The sequence below is a fragment of the Pleurodeles waltl genome, chromosome 3_1 (genome assembly GCF_031143425.1).
Source record: "Pleurodeles waltl isolate 20211129_DDA chromosome 3_1, aPleWal1.hap1.20221129, whole genome shotgun sequence".
In the NCBI taxonomy this organism is placed as follows: domain Eukaryota; kingdom Metazoa; phylum Chordata; class Amphibia; order Caudata; family Salamandridae; genus Pleurodeles; species Pleurodeles waltl.
Genome location: NC_090440.1, coordinates 1405946311 through 1405967700, shown reverse-complemented (window position 1 = coordinate 1405967700; position 21390 = coordinate 1405946311). Strand labels below are relative to the sequence as shown.

At 42.7% G+C, this 21390-nt stretch overlaps 1 protein-coding gene across 8 annotated transcripts in view; it reads left to right on the top strand.

Moving 5' to 3' along the window:
• CADM1 (cell adhesion molecule 1) overlaps positions 1 to 21390 on the top strand; it is a 572409-nt gene that overhangs the window by 414449 nt on the left and 136570 nt on the right. For 4 of the 8 annotated variants that reach the window (XM_069224945.1, XM_069224944.1, XM_069224941.1 and 1 more), the window contains exon 2: positions 10654 to 10695. The exons of the other annotated variants lie outside the window; for them this stretch is intronic. In XM_069224945.1, the coding sequence (XP_069081046.1) occupies positions 10654 to 10695 (42 nt within the window). The remainder of the gene's footprint in view (positions 1 to 10653; positions 10696 to 21390) is intronic. 8 annotated transcript variants of the gene reach the window in all.

The window sequence follows — 21390 nt, the reverse complement described above, 5'->3', positions numbered from 1 at the left end:
CCCCAGGGTGAATGTGACACTTCTGAAATACGCTTAATCAAGAACTAAATGCGGCATGGATATGCGGCCGGCCCAGCGCTCCTGCGGCCACATTTGATTGCAGGTTGGGAGTTGGCTCTTTCTACTTAATTCACCAATACTGCAGTCGGAGGCCGAACTTGCATTTTCATTTAGAAAATTAATTTGTTTTTCTTGGGGGACAGCCAGATACTGCTTACAACTGAAGTTTGAAGTTGGGCCAAAGCAGCTGAAAGATCTAGCGCCAGGCGAGTGTGTTGCGGTGCGATGGGAAGGGGTTTTGTGGTGGTGGTGTGCTAGTTGGCTGTCCCACTGGTCATGCCTTAACAAAGTGGTCTAGTGTGCAAACCTGTAGCCATGAAATGGGTGAACTTTTCTTACCATGCTACCATAATATTCATGTTGTCTGGGTAGTTGAATGTTGTCCTTCTTTGAAGATCTGTATTCAGAGTACGTAGAAAGGTGCCACCATGAGCTACTTTTTTTGTATCCTGGGAAGCTAATTGCTAGAGCTACCATTACTGCGCAGGCCTGTCTGCACTTGCCATCCATCTTGATCCAGCCCCTCTGCCCCTAGAGAAGAGAGGGGGTGATCTAAAAAGACACCTTTGCCCACTTCGGTATTCCTCTTCCCCCACCATTTTTGTGCACATCCACTACAACCTGTTCAGAAAAATGTGTTTTGAGAGAGAGAGAGAGCACAGGAGCAATATGCAGAGGGCTATGGCAGTGGAACAAACAGCTTCTTTCCCTGCTCTCTCTGTTCCTTGTCCTGATACCCTCATGTGGAGTCCATAGCGCTGTCCCTCCTTGAAAAGCGCCATGTTTCAAAGTGTGCAAAGCAACCAGCAAGGAGCAGCCTTTTCCCTCCTTGCCTGGTCTGTAGGGCTTTACTGAAAATTGACCTTCAGTGTGCCGAGGTGCTCTAGGCTAGAACGAGCACCACTACGGAACCAAATAAACAGCAGTCTATATTTTAGGTTCAGTGCTATGGGAAAGATGCTGGTAGAGTCCAAGGTTTTTGAAGATAGATTACCTGTGTGCCGAGCAGCAAATATGGTGACTGGGATCAGATGCAGTATAAAAAAAAAAATTATGATGAATTAACAGGAGTTGGGAAATTTTATCTGTTGACTATGGACCCCTGTAAGAACAGAGAATTGTCCGACAATCGCAGACTGCTAGGCAACCCTAAGTTATGGGAATACTACCTCAAAAGAAAAGAAACAACCAATACCAAGGTGACAGGATGCATTTCAGCATAGTGGAATAGGTGATGAGAGGGAACAGTGTCTTCCTGAATAAACGAAATGGCGTTGCTAGAGTGTTCGTTAAGAGAAATGTGGGCTCCTTGCTCGTCGATTAACCCTTTGATCATTATCATGAAAATGATGGATTAGCTGAATTTTTACCTTAAACTACTGTACTGAGTAAGGTCTATTCTGCTGTAATGGTCAACAGTGGGATGCCACCGAGGTCTTCGTCTTTGGGTTGTCAAACTTTATGCATTTATGCGATACTGAAATGTGAAGACCTTCATAAGGGTAATGGATAATCGGGCAATCTGCCATGGCAAAAGGTTTATTGTATGGGATGCAAATGATCACTCCAAATTATATAATTTCTGATAAAATGATTTAGCCTGTGATAGTTCAGGTTAATGTCTGCCTCTTGCTAAATCATCTATTTAGGACAAAAAGCCGTCGGTTGCAGAACCGTAGTGGGATTGAAAATATCACCAAAGCAGTGTGATATCCCGGGGCACATTGATTACCTGGAAGTTGAAATGTGTTAAGAGCAAAAAAAATATTGAGTTCAAGAGACCAATGTATACCCCAAGACTTAATATGTTTGTGCTACCAGTGCACATGTGACTTCTGGAAGGTTGGGTCAAGTTTTGAACATCTCATGCTTAGAAGTATAGAAAGATGGGAAACACTTGGAGTTGAGCTACTAGGAGTGCGCATGATTGGTTCAGTCTGAAGGTGGGCATGCTGAGGACTTGGATTTCTCTCCATGCACAGTATTCTGAAGGATCCTTCAACAGGCACAACATTGATGGACAGCCTGTTTAGCCCTGTCTTTCTCAGACTGCATATCTCCGACTGATTATAGTGTATTTTTCTAATGTCGCTGTATTTGCAGAAATATTGTCGCTACTGTCCACTGATGCTTCTCCCTATGGAAAAGTAATCTGAGCTGCTAATATGTTGACTTAGTTTACATACCGAGCCATACCACCTCAGCGAGAAAGGCATGAAAAAGATGGGCATCAGTGAACTGCTGGTCACTAACTACCTAAGTTGTGGAGCTGTTCATATGATAGTGTAGAGTTCTGTGTGAGGGCGCAACTCATAGCACAGTACTCTCCTGGTTAATATCGGCCTGCTTATAATCCTCATCTAAATGACTTCAGCTATCCGTCCTCTTCATGCTAACATTGGCGTGACTGGAAATAAGTCATCAACTCGCCTCTAAAGGAACCAAATAAATAACTCTTTTAAAACATGGCAAACTTTTTCCCAATATTTAAGCCGTACTCCAAAATCAGTGGCCGTTTTACATAATCCCTGGAGACCCAAATACTCACACTGCACATCCTGAATAAGAAGGTTCCGGTAGAGCATTCTTCATGGGATAATGGTGACCTTTGTTTTCTTTCAACTTGGACAGAAGCCAAAAACACTTTTGGAAGGGGCGAATGTGGATTCCAGCCTGCACTTAGCTCAGGGACTTGATTTATTTTTTTTGGTTTTGCATTTGCCCCGACCATTTGATTTAGTAACATTATATACACAATATATTTACTAACCGGGCTTTCAGCAACCTTTCGGCCTCGTTTGTTTCTTGTCATTCACATTTTTCTTCCACTCACCAGAGCATGAGGCAAAGGGTCAGCTCATTTCGTGATTGACTTACCTCTCCACCAGCGCCGGCATTCTGCTGTTGCACAGTGTGCAGTTATATACAAAAAGTAGTCCCTTGTACAAAAAGCATTCACAAGTAACAAACACTGGCAAATCCAACAGTAGGCAGCCAATGCCAGACAGTTGGCTTTGCTATGGAAGCCTAAAAGCCTAGACTCTAAACTAGCAATGTGAGGTGCTGGTAATTGAATCATCTCTGAATTATCTCTTCACTTCGTATGTTCTAGATTTTTTTTTTTAATACATTCGTCCAAAGAAGTTAACTTTATTCAGTTGCATCACAATGCAAATGGCAGCCGCATTTTAAATAAGGTTAAGGTTTAGGTTTTGGCAATCATAAACTCTAGGCAGTTTAGTTTAAAGTTATTTCAGAGTATGATCTTTCAGGAATTGTGGTCTATTCCTGCAAATTGACAGTGCAGCTTCATTTATGTGAAATATGTTATGAGAATGGTTTGTGGAACAAAGAATCAATGGGGTTTCTGTGCTGATGTATTTTCTCTTAGTTGGAGCGCCTTGACCATGGATTCGTTTTGTCCAAACATTTAGTGGATCCTGCACTTGAATGACTAGAGAAAATCTGTTTCTGTGCTCATAGTTTTGAGATGGGAGAGTCGGTCAGTTTGGAATGAGTCTAAAGCAGGACTCATTGTGTTGGGTTTTCGAGTCCACTTGCTATGGGATTGGTGGGAGCATTTGTTGTTGGACGCTACTTGCCATGGCATTTGTGGGACTTGGATGCTACTTACTGTGGCATTTGTTGGGAGTTGGACACTATTTTCCGTGACTTTTAATGGGAGTTGGACGCTACTTGCCATGGCATTTTTGGGAATCGGACGATTTTTATTCGAAGCAATTTTCTATGTATTTAGCACTATCATATTTTATTGTTTACGCATGTTGATTTTTACCTTAACTGCAAGTTGAGACTCTTATCCCTTAGTGAGCACCATGAGCAATAGGATTTTATTCCAACTTCCATCTCATTGCTTCGCTCGGGTTGTCCGTAAGACAGCGAGAAGCCTGCCCTTCCCGTTTTGTCTACACTGGTTGATGCCACATAGCAAGATCTGATGGAAACCGCATTAGGAGAAAAAATACATTGTACAAAGGGCAAAGAGAGGGAGAGCAGCAGGAAAAAAAATTGCAGGAAAGTTGAAGAGAACAGATTAATATTTATAGACCCGAACCACGGTCTTTTAGCCGCATTTATAACTCTGATAGTGGCGGCTGAGGGCTGAATCAACATTTTTCTCTACCTGGGAAATAATAAATATGGAAAAGCAGCCCTCCGAACTGCCTTTATCATAAGAATAAATCAGGAGAGTTTGTGTTGCAGGAGCGACTTAAAACTTATAAATATGTTGCCCTTTAAGGTTGCAATTCATCACGCTGTCCGAGGAGCCTTTCTCATAATGCAGCTTTTTCATGTATTTTGGGGCAGTTCGTTTGCTCCCTCCATCACCATAGATGATCCCAGGCTGGCAGTCTTTTTACCTGAGTCAAGGTCTGCATGGGAGAGGGTGTGTTATTGCTCAACCCTGCCCTCCCTTTAGCTGCATCATTCTAGATTCTGTAGGAATTTCCTAAAGTTGTTGCATGTTCACGCCAAGGTCATCTTGAGCATTGGTGGCGCCTGGTGCAACAATGCTTGTTCCCTTGCCCAACACCCATGACCAGCTCCTCCACGGATTCCCTCACTATCACCCTTCAATGATGCCCTTCACCTGTTCATAAGCCTCTAAGGTATTAAATCGCTATACATCACACACATTGTACAGATGCCATGAATCATGCAAGTGCTTAAAGCAGTGGGTTTCAAACTTTTAAATGCCCCGGGGAAAAAAGTATCCTCACCCAGCTCAGAACTTTTGACTATTATTCTAGTAAGTTGGTAATGTTTAAATATGTCTAGAGTTATTTAACAGCTAAGTTCTGTTACCTTTTTTTAAAAAGCAATACTTTTTGTTCTGCTTAAAACAAGGCAATGTTATCTGCATAGCACTTTCTTTGGCCAAAGCCTGGCACCCCCGGGATCTCCTGAGGCCCCCTAAGGGTGCCTGCACCGCAGTTTGAAGACCCTGAGTTTAAAGCAATGCATAGGAAATGTTACATGAGACAGTCCAACCTTAGAATAACAAAAGATTAAGATACAATCAATAAGGTTCTAAACCTATGCCTTGCAGATTGCATTCAGTTTTTCATGCCCGTTCAGAGCTTAATGTGCTATATTAGTAGGATTGTATCTTAGAAACTGCAAGTAGCAAAGGATGGCTGTGAGAAAAGCAGTAATCCACTGAGCTAGTAACATAAAATGCAGAGCTTTGATCTGCACGGTAGCTGCTGTGCTCTTCAGCAGACTCACAAACTCTGTGCTACTTTACAGCCAGTCAAACCTGTGACAAGTCAAAATACAGATCTCTCCAGCAAGTACATTAACCGCCAGAGTAATCTTGATATTATTATTATTATCCCATGAAAAATCCTAGGCAAAGGAACCTCTCTGCAGGCTGCCCTTGTCACCCCTCCTGGGCAGCCTGTTCACTCTGTGGGTCCCTTAGAGCCTGGCGGCCGGTGCAGCACCACTAGTCACACAGCCCTGAAGCCAGCACTGTGTTCACGGAAAAAATCACAGAATTGAAATCTGCAGAGTAAGGCTGCACCCCACCACCATTTCCAGCCCCTCCATTTAAAATGCTTTATTACATAATATTGTATGTATCACCATAATTGTAACATCTATGTCTGTCTTCCTCTAGCCGGGTAAACATGTTATGCCCGTGGCTTCAACCTTTTTACATTTTTAGAATCTAAATACCCTGCAACCTGTATTATTTGTGATCACCTCAACGTGGTCCAGTCACTACAGCATAGAACATGGCCACTAGGTCATCCTACCTCAGCCACTGGTTAACTTCACTATGAGTAACACCCTGCTCTTTCACAAAGATCACAGTCACGCAAACTAGTTCACTTCAGTAGCAGGGTCTGCTGTGGCAAAGTGTGCTTCATAAGGCCAACAAATATTTTTTTCTTTAGCTAATCTTTATTCTTTATAATGCGACGGCCTAGCAGCTCCTCAAAAACGAAGTGCTTACAAAACCATGACAAAATAAGCATTGACGAATCTTGCAGCCAACACCAGACCTACAGTCTTTGCCAATGCTTGTTTCAAATCATGCCTGGCATGCAATTACCTGGATCCATGCTCATAATTTCTTGACCTTATTTTCGGCAGAATTAAAAACATTCAGTTCTAAAATATTTGTAAGTATTTACATTTTTAATAGCCTAAAAGATCCCATTCTTAAAATGTTGAGACCTAGTGAGTGTAATAGCACATAGATATCATTTATTTATAGTGTTTTATATGCAGCGTTAAACACGCAGTGCTGGAAGTGCACGCGCTGCACAGCAGGTTAAATATTGCATGGCTCAATAATACAGAAAAAATATATTTTTTAAGTTTGTTTAAAGTCGAGGCAAAGTGGCCAGAGGTATTTGCAATCAGCATGGCCTCTGGCTAGGGAGCTGAAGTTGATAACTCTGCATAGAGTTTAAGATAAAAAAAAATGGCATCTGCAGTTAAACGAACAATTTTTAGGCCCCTCAGCTGGAAGCTGTGGTTTAAACACTCTCCGTGGGAGTCTTGGAACTCCCTGAATTGAATTTGAATCTGTGATTAATGTTGATGCCTGAGACATCCAGAAGACAACCAATTGAAGTACTTTTCAAGCTAAGGAGTTGTGTTCAACAAATGGTGAGAGTTTATTTGTGGGCCTTCCTCTGAAATGCTTCTGCTCGCCTTTGTCTTTTGTGGTGTATACCGTGCATAGTGCAGCAATACACTGGAATCCCATGCATCAGCGGAGGGCCTCTGCCTGTTCAGCCATTGACCTCCTCAGTTCCTGCTCCATTCAAGGCCTTTTCTGTTTGTTTTTCATCTGAACTAGACCTGTAGTTAGAGTAGAAGCTTATTTAACTCAGGGAAACAGGTACAGACCAGATTTTATTTCTATACCACTATCAACTTTCAATGTCTTTTTTCCTTTTTCCTTTTTTCATCATAATTTTTTTTTCCTTACTGTTTTGGTACTTTGTTGTGTAATATTCTGGGCAGGACTGGGAAACAAAAGCAGAAAGGGTGGGGGTGGGAAGGAGTAAAGGACTTAGGGCCTCAACGAGAAGATTTTTTTTCTCAAATGTGAATATAGTGTATATGGCGTGTTTTATGACACATTTCATGACGTAACCTTTCCCAGTCATCTAATGGACGGATGGCGATTGGAGATATGGCTGCATGGCTCAATGAATGAATGAATAGTTGGATGTCTACGGAGTGGACGAATCAATTAACTCAAAAATGGGTGGTAATAAATAAGTACTTTTAAGCTAATGGTATGGAGCAAATGGTCTCAAGGGAGTGACCAAGGGTGTATGCTCTGGTTTTCACTTTAGCTGCAGCATCAAAACATCGTCCTTCCCAAATACTCATTTCACCAATGCTTCTGAAACACCCATGGCCCTGGCAAAGTGCATAGATTTAGCACCTTAAAGAATTAAACACAAAGCATCAAGCTTTGATCTAAAATGGGAGAGAGAAAATGATAACCATGTAGTAACTGAATTGCACGTTGTGAAACCAGGAAACCTAGCATCAGTCTCTGCTTTTACTTGACCACATTATGTGATCCTAGGCAGTTAATGTTTTCACTGTGCCTTCTTTTCCTTCATCATGTGAGAGCACCTTTAAGTATATCAGTTTGTGGTGTTCACTGCACAAAAACAAGACTTTAATGTTACTTCACCTATATTTACAACCTAGGCCACATATATGGGGCAAAAGACAACTGACTTCCCTTTTGGTTGACTAATAGCAGTGTTGTCTGGGTATTCATGTTTAGAATCACTGCTAACATTAGCCATTCAATACAATGGTCTAGTTTAGCATACTAAATTGAAACACATTGCCTTGGTCACTTTATAAAGAGATACACTGTTTTTTGTTTTGAAGGGTCTATCCTGTATATCATGGATACTCAAAGTACGGCCCGCGGGCCTCATGTGGCCCCTTGGGCAATAGGAGCACTGGCAGCTGTTTGCTCGATTCTGCACTAACAACACAAATATTAAATACACACACATTCATTTATTTCAAACTTAATTGGTGTTAAAGAAAGGAAGTAACTAGGGACTCCTGCACTTAACTTTAGAAATGTGCTGCAAGATGTCTTTAAAAATGAAGACAAGTGTAAAACTAAGACAGTCTCTTTAAAATTAAAAAGTGTATTTAGTTAACATGCAGAACCTTTTTGCCTGAGTACAATTTATTTTATCAGTGCACTGAGATGTATTCCTTTAAAAGTGATAGTTTTCAAACATACATTTGAAAACATAAATTTTGAAACATAAATTATTTCACTTATCCTGAGAACACGGCCAATAGTAAATTGAAGAGGGCAGTCACTTGGTATGTGCACTTTATGGGTGGCCTGGGTTCCTATCATACATTAACAACATTATAGTTTATTAAATCAAACATAGAAGCACGTTTTGTGCAGCGCACACCATGAATCATGTATTTCGAGGTCATCTTAAATGTGATAATGCAGAAAAAGGAGTGAAGTGAGACTAAACAATTGCCTAGGATCACACAGTTTGGAAAAGTGGGTAAGCCGGGATTCATTCCAGGTTTTCTGGTTTTACATTGTTTATTTCAGCCACTAGATGTATATCAGTTGCTTCTCCTACACTTACCTTGACCCCAGTTCACCCAGCCACCCCACTTGACCCCCACGGCCCTGGCATCAATGCGGCCCCCAGGCACGTCACAGACCAAACTTTTTGGCCCCTTGGAAAATGTTTGTGAATACCCATGATATATATGATATTCAGTTAACATTAATCCTGGACTAGGGTCTTTCCACAAGCATCAGAGTTGACAGTACTTCTCTATTAGAATAAAACGGATTCCACTATACAGCAATCAGGCTAACTTGTGCATTGTTCTCGTGCTCCAAAGCCCGTGTGAGATTCCTATAACACGTTATTTTAGTTAGCAGCTAAATGTCTCCTCTTTAAGAGTGATGTCAGACAGTAGGGGTAGCAAGTTCTTCTTCCACATTGAACCATAAGGGTCTTTATGCCCAATTCAATTACATGCCAGCAACCTGCAATATAGTAAAATCTGTTTTCTTTTTTTCTTTTAATGGAGATGTACTGTTAAACTGTTGCATGCAGAATGACCTTAATTGAGGATGTTTTATATGAGGTATGTATTTATGAATAAAAAAGCATCAAACATTGGCTGACTGGAGCAGTACTTGGCAGCATAGGAATGGAGAATACTACAGAAGCACGACACATAGCTACTCCCTCAATTCTTAAGTGATCACAATAACATTGACAGTATACATAAACAGACGTGATGAGGCATCTTACGTTAGGACAGAGAGGAACTACTTGAGGTACATGAGCTGTGGTTTGGTCTTGGGTCACAGTGTGACAATATGGTAATCACCATTAAACTGTGAGAGTGATAACCACCTCTCTTCCTATTACCGTAAGAGGCAATAGATATGTATTCTTTCCCCCTTCACGGGACAAATACCGGGAGGCAGTGCTTAATTTCCATGTACGATTAAGTTAACCCAAAAGTCTCGGGTTAGTGATCACACTTAATGAGGGTATGGAGACACAATAATTTTAATTTATTTAGGATGTTTGAGGACATGCACATGAACAACCAACAATTCATTTGACTTTAACCATTTCAAGATGTTAAAACCGGTCAATAGAATGTGCCCTTTGGGCGCTTCACTGGGTGTTTTTCTGTTCTGATAAATGTCTATTATTTATGTTCACATAAGGATGTGAGGATTATTGATCTGCATAATCTTTCACGAAAATAATCCTTGCAGTACATTGTCAAGGGGTTTGGATGATATTTAACGCTCTCATGGAGCCATTTCCCCTACTGCCACCAGCACAAACAGGGAGCCAAGCTGCTAAAAAGTCATAGGAGACTGGGATATATATATATATATATATATATATATATATATATATATATATACACATACACATACACATATATATACATACATATGCCTCATCCTACCCTTTTGGCAAATAACCTGGTCTCTGAGTGTCATTGCTTATGCTACTTGTTGTGTCGTATCTTGTCCAAAAAGCAAAAACTTTACCATCTATGTTCCTTTCTGTTCCTTGTCAGTGTCCAGTAGTTTTACTCACATAACCCGCCATTTTGTGTTGCTTAAATTAAAACTTGTGTTAAAAACACTGTTAACCTGTGGTCACCTTTTACAAAAAAAAAGTTGAAAATTCAGCATTAACAAACCTACACATTTCATGCTGAACACCTCTGAATGACTATCCATGTACTGTGCGTGGAGCTATCATAGGGAGCGGGAGACGAGGATTACGGGTGGTGGGGGAGGGCCGCAAACATTATGAAAATTGTTGCCATTTAAATGTGCAGTCAGAGGTCACCAAAGTTCTCCCTTCAATCAATTTATGCTCCAACTTGCTAACTTATGGCCATCCTATATTTCTAGATAGTGAGGTAATCCTTCACTTGTGAGATATTGTAGTTCAGACCTCATAATCTACCATAATACTGAAGAGCTTGTTTTTAATGTTATAGTAAACTGTGGTCTGTGAAAATTTAAAGTATGTGTTCTCTTAGGTGGAAGCGGCAGCCTGCAAGGATTTCCGGACTACAGTTTCAGTAAGTTTCACGCACATCTTGATTTAAAGAGAAAAGTAACAAGGATGGCTCTGCTGGGTGGGATGGTGTGTGAGTGGGGTAGTCATTGATATGCATTGCTTTACTACCTATTTCTTGTGTGATGTGAAATCTTAATAAATTGGGTTTTTCGTGGAATTCTTTTGGAGTCTGATTGGAGAAAGTGCCCCAAGGGTGCAGTAGGTGTGTCTGCCTCTTGTTCCCTCTGGGCACCTTGGTATTATAGAAGGGGCTGGAGGTGCCTGTGTGGCCCACTTTTTAACATGGACTGTGCCAGCACACATTGTGTGCCAGCACGATGACTAGAGACATTGACGTATTTGCTTGGGGCCATGGCCCTTGCAATTGTAAGACTGCTTTGCTTGCATCCGAGTGCCATATTACATACATGGGTGCAGTCGTAAGAAAACTGTGTGAAGGCTCACTGGCCATGCGCTAATTAAGAAGGCACACATTAAGTCTCGTTTCCTTCAGCCTTAAGGAGTGGAGAACTGGGGCCAGAGGGACTTTCCCCATCCATGAATCCTCTCTCTCAAGCAGAGGCTGGTGCGCCTCCATTGAAACACGGAGTAGTGATTTTTCGGAGTCTGCTCCATTCTTCACTAATGTGCGCTCCATAGCATAGGCATCAACTATCAGGATTTTCACTTCCGGTGAGGACAGTACATTCTGTTTTATAATCGCTTGCAGTGTTTTGGGTTAAGGGTGAGTTTCAACACAAACAAACTGTAAACCCTGTAATTTGTACCCTGCTGTAACTATTTTTGAGTTGTTACTGATAAGTGTCTGAAAGACCCTCAGATTGTGACTTCTGGTACTATCAGTGTGATCATTATGGCATTTTGAGCACTGAGTTCATAGATGTCAATTAGAGAAGCAGGTAGTTGCCTTAGTTTGTCCTGTGCTGCCCTTGGTGCATTGGCTGCTACAGTTGGCACAGGGGTGGGGATTTCATGAAGGCAACAAAAAGAATAAAGTAAATTGATATCCATAAGCATTTGTTTAAGTTTTAGTTCAGAAATCTTGTCCTTCCTCCGCCCCCCAGCAGTAAGTAGGAGGCTTATGAGTGGCACAGGTAAGTCATGTTGTGAGACATTCAAAGGTTGTGTAGTCTTACTTTGCCACCGCTGATGTTTGTCTTGAATTCACTCCCATGTATGTGTGTGGCTGAAATTGACCCACCGAAGGCATAGATAATCCCTTAATACTGCCCTGAAGTTTATGGCCAGGCTGTGTTTGACGTGAGAGGATGTTGGAAGATTTCTTAGCCTTTGGCCTTTCCCATCAATATCCTTATGGGTATGGGTGGGACTTCCCTTGCTAGGGGCTTCTATGGTGCACCAGAGGGTTCGGGAAGGATACACATAGATCACGGAATGGAGGGATCATTTAAGAGTGTGTGCTGTATTGTAGGATGGGGAACACAGGATTTATAAAGTGTAACCTTAAATGAAGGCAACGGACCGATGTACAAAAGTCAGAATTACAAAGGAAGGGGATGTAAGGGAGGTGATGGAGGGAAGACTGTGGGATTACCTGCAGAGAACCATGGATCAATTCAGGCTCCGGTACATTCTGCAGTGGTGCCGACCCTTTCACTACCTTCCATAGAACCTTCAGGTGTGCTTACCTGTAAAAGATATCCTTGTTACCATGGCAATTCAGACACAGGTGAACTTCACTGAGCATGATTTATATGTATTCACTGTGGACCGACAGTACAGTACAGATGAACTTGTTGACTCTGAAAACATTAAATGGACTGTTAGATCATCTGATTTATGCAATGACTGCATTCTCCTGATTCCAAGTATTTCAGTGAGAGTTGACGCTGTACCTGGTCCAGTCCTAAACTGACCCCAGTTACTCTACTTAGAATATGTGGACTTGATGAATTTGTCTCACTTGCAAATGTATCACCACAGTCTTCTGCACTGAATGAGGTTCTAAACATAGGAGTACATATTCTCTGCTCTCTGTTACAAGTTACTGCTGACCAATTTTATTTTTACTTCCCATGAATGAAAGACTGAGGTATGAACATGTCGGTATTGGACTGCACTGGACGCCATGACCTACTAAGCTATCAAATCAGCTTTTGAACAAAGCATTATGGTTGACATTGTACTGCATGTCTTCCACTTAACCCGTTCTGCCGCATCTACTGATGGATCGGGCACACTCCAAAACCGCATCACCCATTGTGCCATGAGCATTCCAAACATTTATAATTAAAATAAAATAGTTCTTGTTAAATTGAACTCCTCATCAACAAGTGATAGCCTTCACACTGCACCATCTTACAGGTGGCCCAATTGTTTGTCATCCTTTTTAGGTCTGAGTTTTGACAGTGCAGCTATTAACCTCTTGCTTACCATATACATAGAATGGGCCTTGTGTCTGCCCCTTTCAGCCTTTGGCTTTCTTCAGCCAGTGTCTTTCAGCCATTAGTTTGACCCTTTGTCAATTATGCCTTGCCTCGGCCCAGTAGAGTATTCGTATCTCAACTAGTGCTACGGATGTATCCTTCCACCTCTACTTGAATCCTTCCGTTGAAATGTAGAAGGAAGCAGTTTGTACCTCAAACCTTTTCTGTCAACTCCTGTTGGCTGTTTCCCAAGTGTCTCGCTCTCATGTGGAAAGTGTAGGCAAATTCAATTTAGACGTCTTTGGCTTTGTCAGTGCTTGTTTTCTTGCAGCAGTTTCCATTCCATCGTAAGGCCGCCATTTCATGAGACCTGCAAATGTTACACAGTGATTACAATGGCAGATTATTTTATTTCAACCCAGTGCACAGACCTTTGTGGCTTGAGTCTCGCGCCACATTATGCACGCGCACCGGATACAGCTTTGTTCTCAAAAGGTCGGAGTAATTAAAAGCCCGCTGTAGTTCAATTCCTTAAAAAAATATCAGGTGACAGGAACTGATTGTTGCTACAAAATGCTAATGTTGACTTCCCTTTAGAAGGGAAAATGATAGAAAAAAACCTACTCTGGACGTCTTGAAATATGCTAAAAAAGCTTTAAGATCATGCAGGCCTACGCTTTGGCAGTTTAGATAAATTACTGTATCCTGCTTTGCTTGTCCAATTAAAGACTGATAAAAATGCTTTCAACCATATTTTAACCAGATAATGTGGCTTATTAAGCTCCCATGCAAAGGAGAATGGTAATTGAGTAGCTTATGCCAAATAGTCCCACAACGTGTTCTTGCATGTTTGGTTGCGGGCTCCTCACCACTTTAATAGGCTCAGCAAAGTCTTGGCATTTATGCCTAGGGTCCTTGTGGCTTAGATAGTTCATGTACTGTTTTGGAAACGGTTGCCTAACCCTTCCTATTAAATCAACTGCTTAACTACTTTGAATACGGTTTCCAGTCGTGTACCTTCACTCTAGCCTCAAAGCATCAGTGTTCTGGGTTGCCCTGACGCGGTCACCACACAAATGTCGTGCTAACTTTCAGCTAGTCCTTGCAGGGAGGCCTACCACTAATATGTGCATTTTGTTGTCCCACTTGTGACCACCCTCAGCATCATGTCTCATCCCAACGACACTTCCAAACTTACAGGATGTCATGTCCCCACAGTTGTACTTGCATAGAGCTCCACCCCACGTCAGTGGTTACTGATGACCACTCCGCAGATCGTTATGTGCCCCTTCATTAAGGTGAACACCCCTGCCTGATGCAGCCAGCATGAATGGCCTATGTTGAAAAAGCATGCTTTAACGCTTCTCCTGCCTTCCTGGCTTATTTTTTATTCATATGTCTTGCTGTGCCCTAGAACCTGAACACTGTCCCCCACAAACTCCATGATCTAAGCTTACATTTCTGTCAACTTATGAAATAGAAATGCTCGCAGTGTAGGCCCCCGTGTGGGATTACTGGAAGCAGCATAGACTGTTGCACACATTAGGACTCCTGTATGGTGACACTGTGGTTTAATGTGTGCTTGTTTTTTTTTGTCTTCTCTTCTCCAAGGTTCTCCTGTGCATACTTTTGATTGTGCCCTGGGTGCCTCTCATGCTATTGACATTTCTATAGATAGCCTTCTTTAGGAGCTTAAAATTGTACACACAGCTGTTTTTCAAATTTTTTTTTTATTTGAGTGAGATCATTGATGTAAAAGTTGGGCAAACACTGGGAAAGCTCCGCATACCCAATCTCTTCCTTTTTATGGGCTCCGTCCATTCTGGAATCTCTTTGGGCGTGAAACCACGCCCATGCCACGCCAGTCACTTACATTGGTTTGTGGGCTTGCCTTTTAAAATCCGCTTGCTTTCATTTGTGAAAGGCATGCATACGTCATGCCTTTTCCGGTGTTTATCCCACCTACTCAGCACCGGTAAAGTACCAAAAACATACGAGGCTCGGTGTTTTCCGCCTGGAGTCCGGACTACTTTATCTGTTTATTTTCCACGCAGCACGATTGCGCTGCATTTTACATAGCGCGATGGCGCTGGGTTTTTTTTTTTTTTGCTTTACAACGCTAATAGCTATAACTCGAACAAATGCGAGATCCTTGGCATTGAAAATGCTTGTTATTGTTGAAGCCCACACCTGCCTCAGCCAGTCTGTAGAAGCCCATTGGAACTAATGTTTTCCCCCGTACACATTCTTAGGGACCACTGATTTGTAAAGCTTTCTCACCAACATGACAGTCTGCCTTCACTTGACTTATTTACCACCAAAATAATGTGCCATTCTATGTATTTTACTCGTGCGGGTGTTTTTCGAAAGTTTAATATTAGTTAATAATGTTTAATCTTTGTAAAACCCCTGGTTAGATAAATCCTTACATCGTGAAAAGCCCAAGTCTCGATCACTTGTGCAGGGAACAGTGAGTTTTCATGAGGAGCTCTGGTACGAATGAGGAATTGGAGTACTCCTCAAGCAAAAATAACCGCTTCCCAGTTATCTCCCAAGGACACATTTCAATGTATTCGCACATATCAGTGGGTGGAATGCCTGTTTAAAGACAATTGTGTGATCAGCAGGTCCTGGTACAGATCCCGTGCGGCCCTCCTTAATCTTCTTGTATCTTGAGGTTGGGGACTAACACCTATCACAGTGCCACAACACAGTGAAGTTTGTGGTGGCCCTTACAAATAGTCACTATTATAACCTATTAAATATGCAATGGTGAAGGGCAGACTGGGGTTTTAAGGCGTTTGCTGCAGGGAAAATGATTTGTGCTGCAAAACTTAATTCGCAAACAGGTTACCCTAAGGGCAGCCAAAATCATGATTTTATTAGATTGAGAGAAGTGAATTTGAGAGTTTAATTTGCTAGCCACTCATTTCTGTTCAATAAGTCCAGATAATGACTGACTCTGTCAATATGATTGCCTGTATCCAGCATCAAGTTTTGGATCCTTCAGATTGATTGGATAACTTCAAGTTGTACGCACTGCCACTACCAATCTGCAGGGCCGCAGCTATTAGTGCAGCAGGTTCGGTGGCACTGGGCCGTGAGTGGTCCATTTCACAAGCATTACAGACAACGAGGCCCCTTATTCCTAGCTTGCATTAAGGCCCGTGGCACCCTTGCTGCGCCTCTTCCACCCTTGGCCAGACACAAAAAGAAAATTGATTCTATGTAGGTATTTAGACAGTGCAGACCGGTACCAGTTGAGCTTCCACATTGTCTTTTTTTCCGACCACTCCTCTTGCTCATCTCCTTACCCTAACCTGGCGTGAGAATCCATCTCTGCCCCAGATTGTTTTGTGGTTGACAGACAGTGCCTAGGTTCTGTTAGTACAGTGAGGAATGGGCCCCGGGCTGTGTTTAATGAACATGTTTTCTAAGTCTACTACTTAATATGTAGATGGCCGTGTCCAGAAGCAATACATGGAAAATGTAAAAATTGCCCTTTTGGAGGCAAAAAATGGAGATACCGAACACATTTGGACCCCTTGCATTTCCATTCCCGGGACCACGTGTGCAGATACCCGACTAATGCAAGACAATATTTCGTAAACCTTAATACAGGGTGGGCTCCCTCTGCCTGCGGAAGCCAAACGATCAAAGGAAGAAAATTTCAATGGGGCACTTGCCTGTCAGTCTGGCTAGCTGCCTCCTGTGGCTGAACCCCACCATTGACCTCAGTCCTGCCCGCATGTCTCTACAGTAACATTTATTCCCCCCCCCCGAACTTGAATTAACCAAGCATCCTACAGGGTATTGCACCAATAGTAGCTAAATATACATTTTCGGGCTATTTTTGACGTTTAAGGTTTTCTAACATTTCATTTTTGGTTGCAGCATGGTTTCTTTACTTTGTTCGGCTGTGTTAATTCGGTAATTGTTTCCCTTACCAATACCTTGATATCAAATGAGGTGTTTTGTACACGGTCTAAAATCAGAGGGGGAATTTTATCCAGTTTCTTCTTTTTTATGTTAGGACAGGTTTGCTTCAGCGTAGTCCTGGTTAAAAACCTCCCATTTGTTGCATGCTCACTTTAAACCCTACCCACCAGGCTGCCTCCTCACTGGTTCCTACCTCATGACCTAGCACAGTTAAAAGCAGTCTAAAGCCATGGTTCCTTTGTGAACCTCACACAGCTATCTTTCATGGCTTATTATTGAACTTCTCTACCATCCAAGAAGTATTTGTTTAGTCTCCTTTTTGTAAATACCATCGTTTCCCTGACCCTCGTGGCCACCTCTTGCCCGCTGGTTGTGACAGATCAGCGCTCTATTGATTCCGGTGTTCCACCAGCAGTAACCTTTGGAAGGGCAGGCCATGCATCACTAGAGCTTTTTATCTATCAATATCCACACTAATAGAAGGACGAGGTTGACATGTAATAACCCCAGAGAGAGGTCGTAAATCTGAGCCAACCTGGCTATGGTAATGACCATGAGGATGAAGGGTGCTGGCATCACTACGGGAGGCCAGGAGTGAGTATTACCAAACTGGATAGCGGTGGGAAGGAGAATTAATTGATCCAGCAAAATGCCAGGTAATGGATTATCAAAAGCATGTCTCGCATCAGGCAGTGCTTGAGGAACCCAAATGCATCACCATCAAGGCCCGGAAAGGCACAGAGAAAAAGGGAGCAATTTGCACCACCTCTCCCTCCATTGCACATAGGATGTGGTCATCACTGGGGCATTGCTCGCCACCAGTGGTGTAGGGTGGCCTGCAGAGGTCTTAGGAGGGGACTGGGCGAGTTCAAGTAATCAGAGCTAAGTGCTTCCTCCTTGTAGCTGGGACAGTTGTATGCTGCTACAATTGCATTAATTCTGGACTTGAATCTACCTGTGAGCCATGTAACGTATGGTGTGATGGCTATAAGCCACCATCAGTTAAGACTGTGCGGCATTATGTTGCTGATAGTCACAGTGGTTTGTGGTTGTGCTAAATGGCAAAGGTTTGCTTGATTCGTCCGGCTTTGCAACTGTGATCCAGCACTTAATACTGACTCATATCATAATACTACCATGTCAGTTGCATTACAGCGTGGGACCTTGAGTATGAAACTTAACACATCCTTCTGTAGTTTTACCTGCAAAGGTGTATATACATTTGGTCCTGATGCAGAATCTGGCACCCGACACCTACCTGTACCCCAGTCCCAGTGCCCCACATTGAATTGTGCTTTATGTGCCTGATGGAAAGTACAGCTGGGGCTGGCGCCACTCTTGCAAAACACTATTTGAAGAGCTTTGAAAGAGGATAACTACTTGTGTACTGTTCGATGTTTTTTTTTTTTTTAGCTAATTCATTATTATTTGAGATCGTAAAATGTCTACCTCACAAGCCACACACAAGTTCCTCCAACTAATTGTTTCTAAATCTTTGGTCATTGATCATTTAGTTTGTTGGATTTTGTGGCCCCTTGGAGTGAGTAGAGTATGGCACTTTTAGTTCTTATGTTTTAATGGGATAAACAGGACTACAAGTACCAGAATGCAAAGCAAAAGTTTGGACTGGAAAAGCTACTCATGCATGGACTGGATTATCGTGAGAGATCTTTTAAACGGAATACATTATAAGTCACGTGTCTTAAGAGATAAACATCTTACAAGGAGTCTAAAAATGAATGCATATAAATGCACATTCCAACAGTGTTTAGTAGGATGGCACAGCAATGTGACCTAGACCAATCATTATTGTCAGGATTACACAAAGGAAAATCTATGCCAATTTTTCATCATAAGAGAGATTCCGCACTTGCTCAACCTTTGCCAATTACAAATCGGTGTGACCATGCATGCCTTCCGCAATATAGAAGTCTGTGTCTGTTTGGAAGAAGTATGTGCAGGAACATGATTTGGGGCCCCCTTCTTGGAACAACTACATATTTATTATCCATTTCAGCTCACTCACCCCTCAGCAACCATGGTTGTATGATTGACAACCCTCTTCGTTGGCCAGCCTACATCTGGGGCAACCCTGGAAAAAGTCACTTTCGCTGGTTGGCACCAGAGAAGCAGAAAAACAATCTGCTGCAGGTGGTGCTGTTGACTGGTGCCTCACCTTTTGAGCCTGTGCATATGCCTGTCTGAATGGGACTGGTATTCAGAGTCGGGTGGCAGCAGGCTCCAATTGCACCGGTCTCGCAGCAGCTCCACAAGGACGATGCAGTCTCTATGGAAGCACACAATGCCAATCCGTACTGCACAGCAAGAGGTATATGCTGCACAGAGACAAGGACCTGTTTAGTTGGGTTGGTCCTCTGCACTTATCCAACCAGAATGTAGTGTGAGCTGTCCCACGAGCTTTATAATGGAGCCCCTAGAAAGTGGGGGCCCTAGATCAGAGCCCATTTTGCTTTTGCCTTACAACGTCTCTGCGAAAGTGGCTTGCATGTGTGTGTAAGCCTCAGTGAATTGGAAGGTTGTGAGTGGAAAGGAGGCTTGTGAGATGGTGTGAAAAGGAATATGAGCTTTGAAAAATGAGTAGATTGGGGGCGGGGGAGAAAGGAGTTGAGCAGGATATTTGTCAGAACATTGAAAATGTGGGATGGAGGAAAGGCTGACCTTACGGTGTGTGGTAGAGTTAGGAAGAGGAGTGGCTGGAGGGGTGCTTCTATAAACAGTTAATAGTAAATAATGCTCCTGTGCGGTTTTTAAGCCAGCAGGCCCTTTTCGTGCAATGATACTTTCTGTGGAAATGAAATGGATTCGTAACGCACACCAGAGTATGCCTCTTCTTTTGTTGTCTTCACAGATTGTAATGAGGTTTTCTGTTTTAACGCATTCTAGAATAACCCGCACTCATGTGAATAATCACTCCTATTTTGTAGCTGCCATGTTTCCCAGGTTCATGCATAATGTGCTGCTCCTGTCCAGGTTTTAACTTTGAATTTTGGGCTTGCAATATTGTGTTATAATAGAATAAGTTAGACTACAAGCAACACATCCAATATGGGCTAGGGTAACTCAACAGGCTGCTGTTTAGATACTATGCAGGGGAACTGGGCCCAGGAGAAGTAATCCCTTTAATATCCGCACTATTTTAGCTGTCTGGGCTGGCAAGAGACCAAAGTTCCATACGGAGTTGGGCTTGAGCAGTACCTATTTAAATACCAGGTGCTTGAGGTCGACAGCATAGACACCATTGACTCCATCCACTACCAGGCCATGGCACCCAGACACGCCCGGATGTTACCAAGATGCATTCTGCTGCTCAGCATTAAAATGCTGCTCAGAAATCCTTGCTTCTCCTTCCCGGCGTGCTTGATCAGTGGCATGAATAGCCTCGGACTCGGCCAGTGAAAATGAGTGGCTGAGTCTGTGAAGTCAAGTTCACAAACGATTTGCTAATGTACTGCTTTCAGTGTGGATACAGTCAAATCTCTAATGCTAAATACGGTTGTTGCAAACATGGCGTCCATCTTGGAACTGCCAAAAGTGTGTGTGTTTTCCCTTTTTTCCCTCATCAGCTGCACAGATCCAGCTGGTGGGTGAACCTGTTGAAATTGCGGGTTAGCAGAAAGAACTGGCGAGTAACAGCTACCTAATGCGGGTTAGTTCAGCATTACATTTTTATTATTGTTAATTGGCTCTGGAAGAGAAGCAAGACATTCTAGAGATATTCGCTGGTACACCTGAGGTTTACCTTCCTTACATTCTGGGTACCATGCGTGCGATCACCAATAAGCTGGAGCAGTAACCTCTTAATTGCAAACCTATAAATGACAAAAGATTAAAACAATTTCAAAATGTTTTAAAGCTAAGTCTACAAGGTTGTTATCTTATTTATTTGGTGGCATATTTGATGGTGGTGGTGATGCAAGCTTGTCCACCCTAGAAGGAACCTGTTTCAGGATAGTTTCACTTCAACAGTGAATGACCCTAAATCCCAGTGCATTGTTCAATCAATCAAGGATTTATAGAGCGCACTAATCACCCGTTAGGGTCTCAAGGCGCTGGTGGGGGGGGGGTGCTACTGGTCGTAGAGCCATGTCTAGAGGCGTTTCCTGAATGTCAAGAGGTCTTGGGTCTGGCGAAGGTGGAGCTGTAGGGAGTTCCAGGTCTTGGCGGCTAAGTGAGAAAGGATGTTCCTCCGGCGGTGGTGCGGCGGATGCGGGGGATGAAGGCGAGGGCGAGGCTGGCGGAGCGAAGATTGCGGGTGGGGGTGTGGAAGGTGAGTCTTTCGTTGAGGTAGGCTGGGCCTGTGTTGTGGAGGGCCTTGTGTGCGTGGATGAGGAGTTTGAAGGTGATCCTCT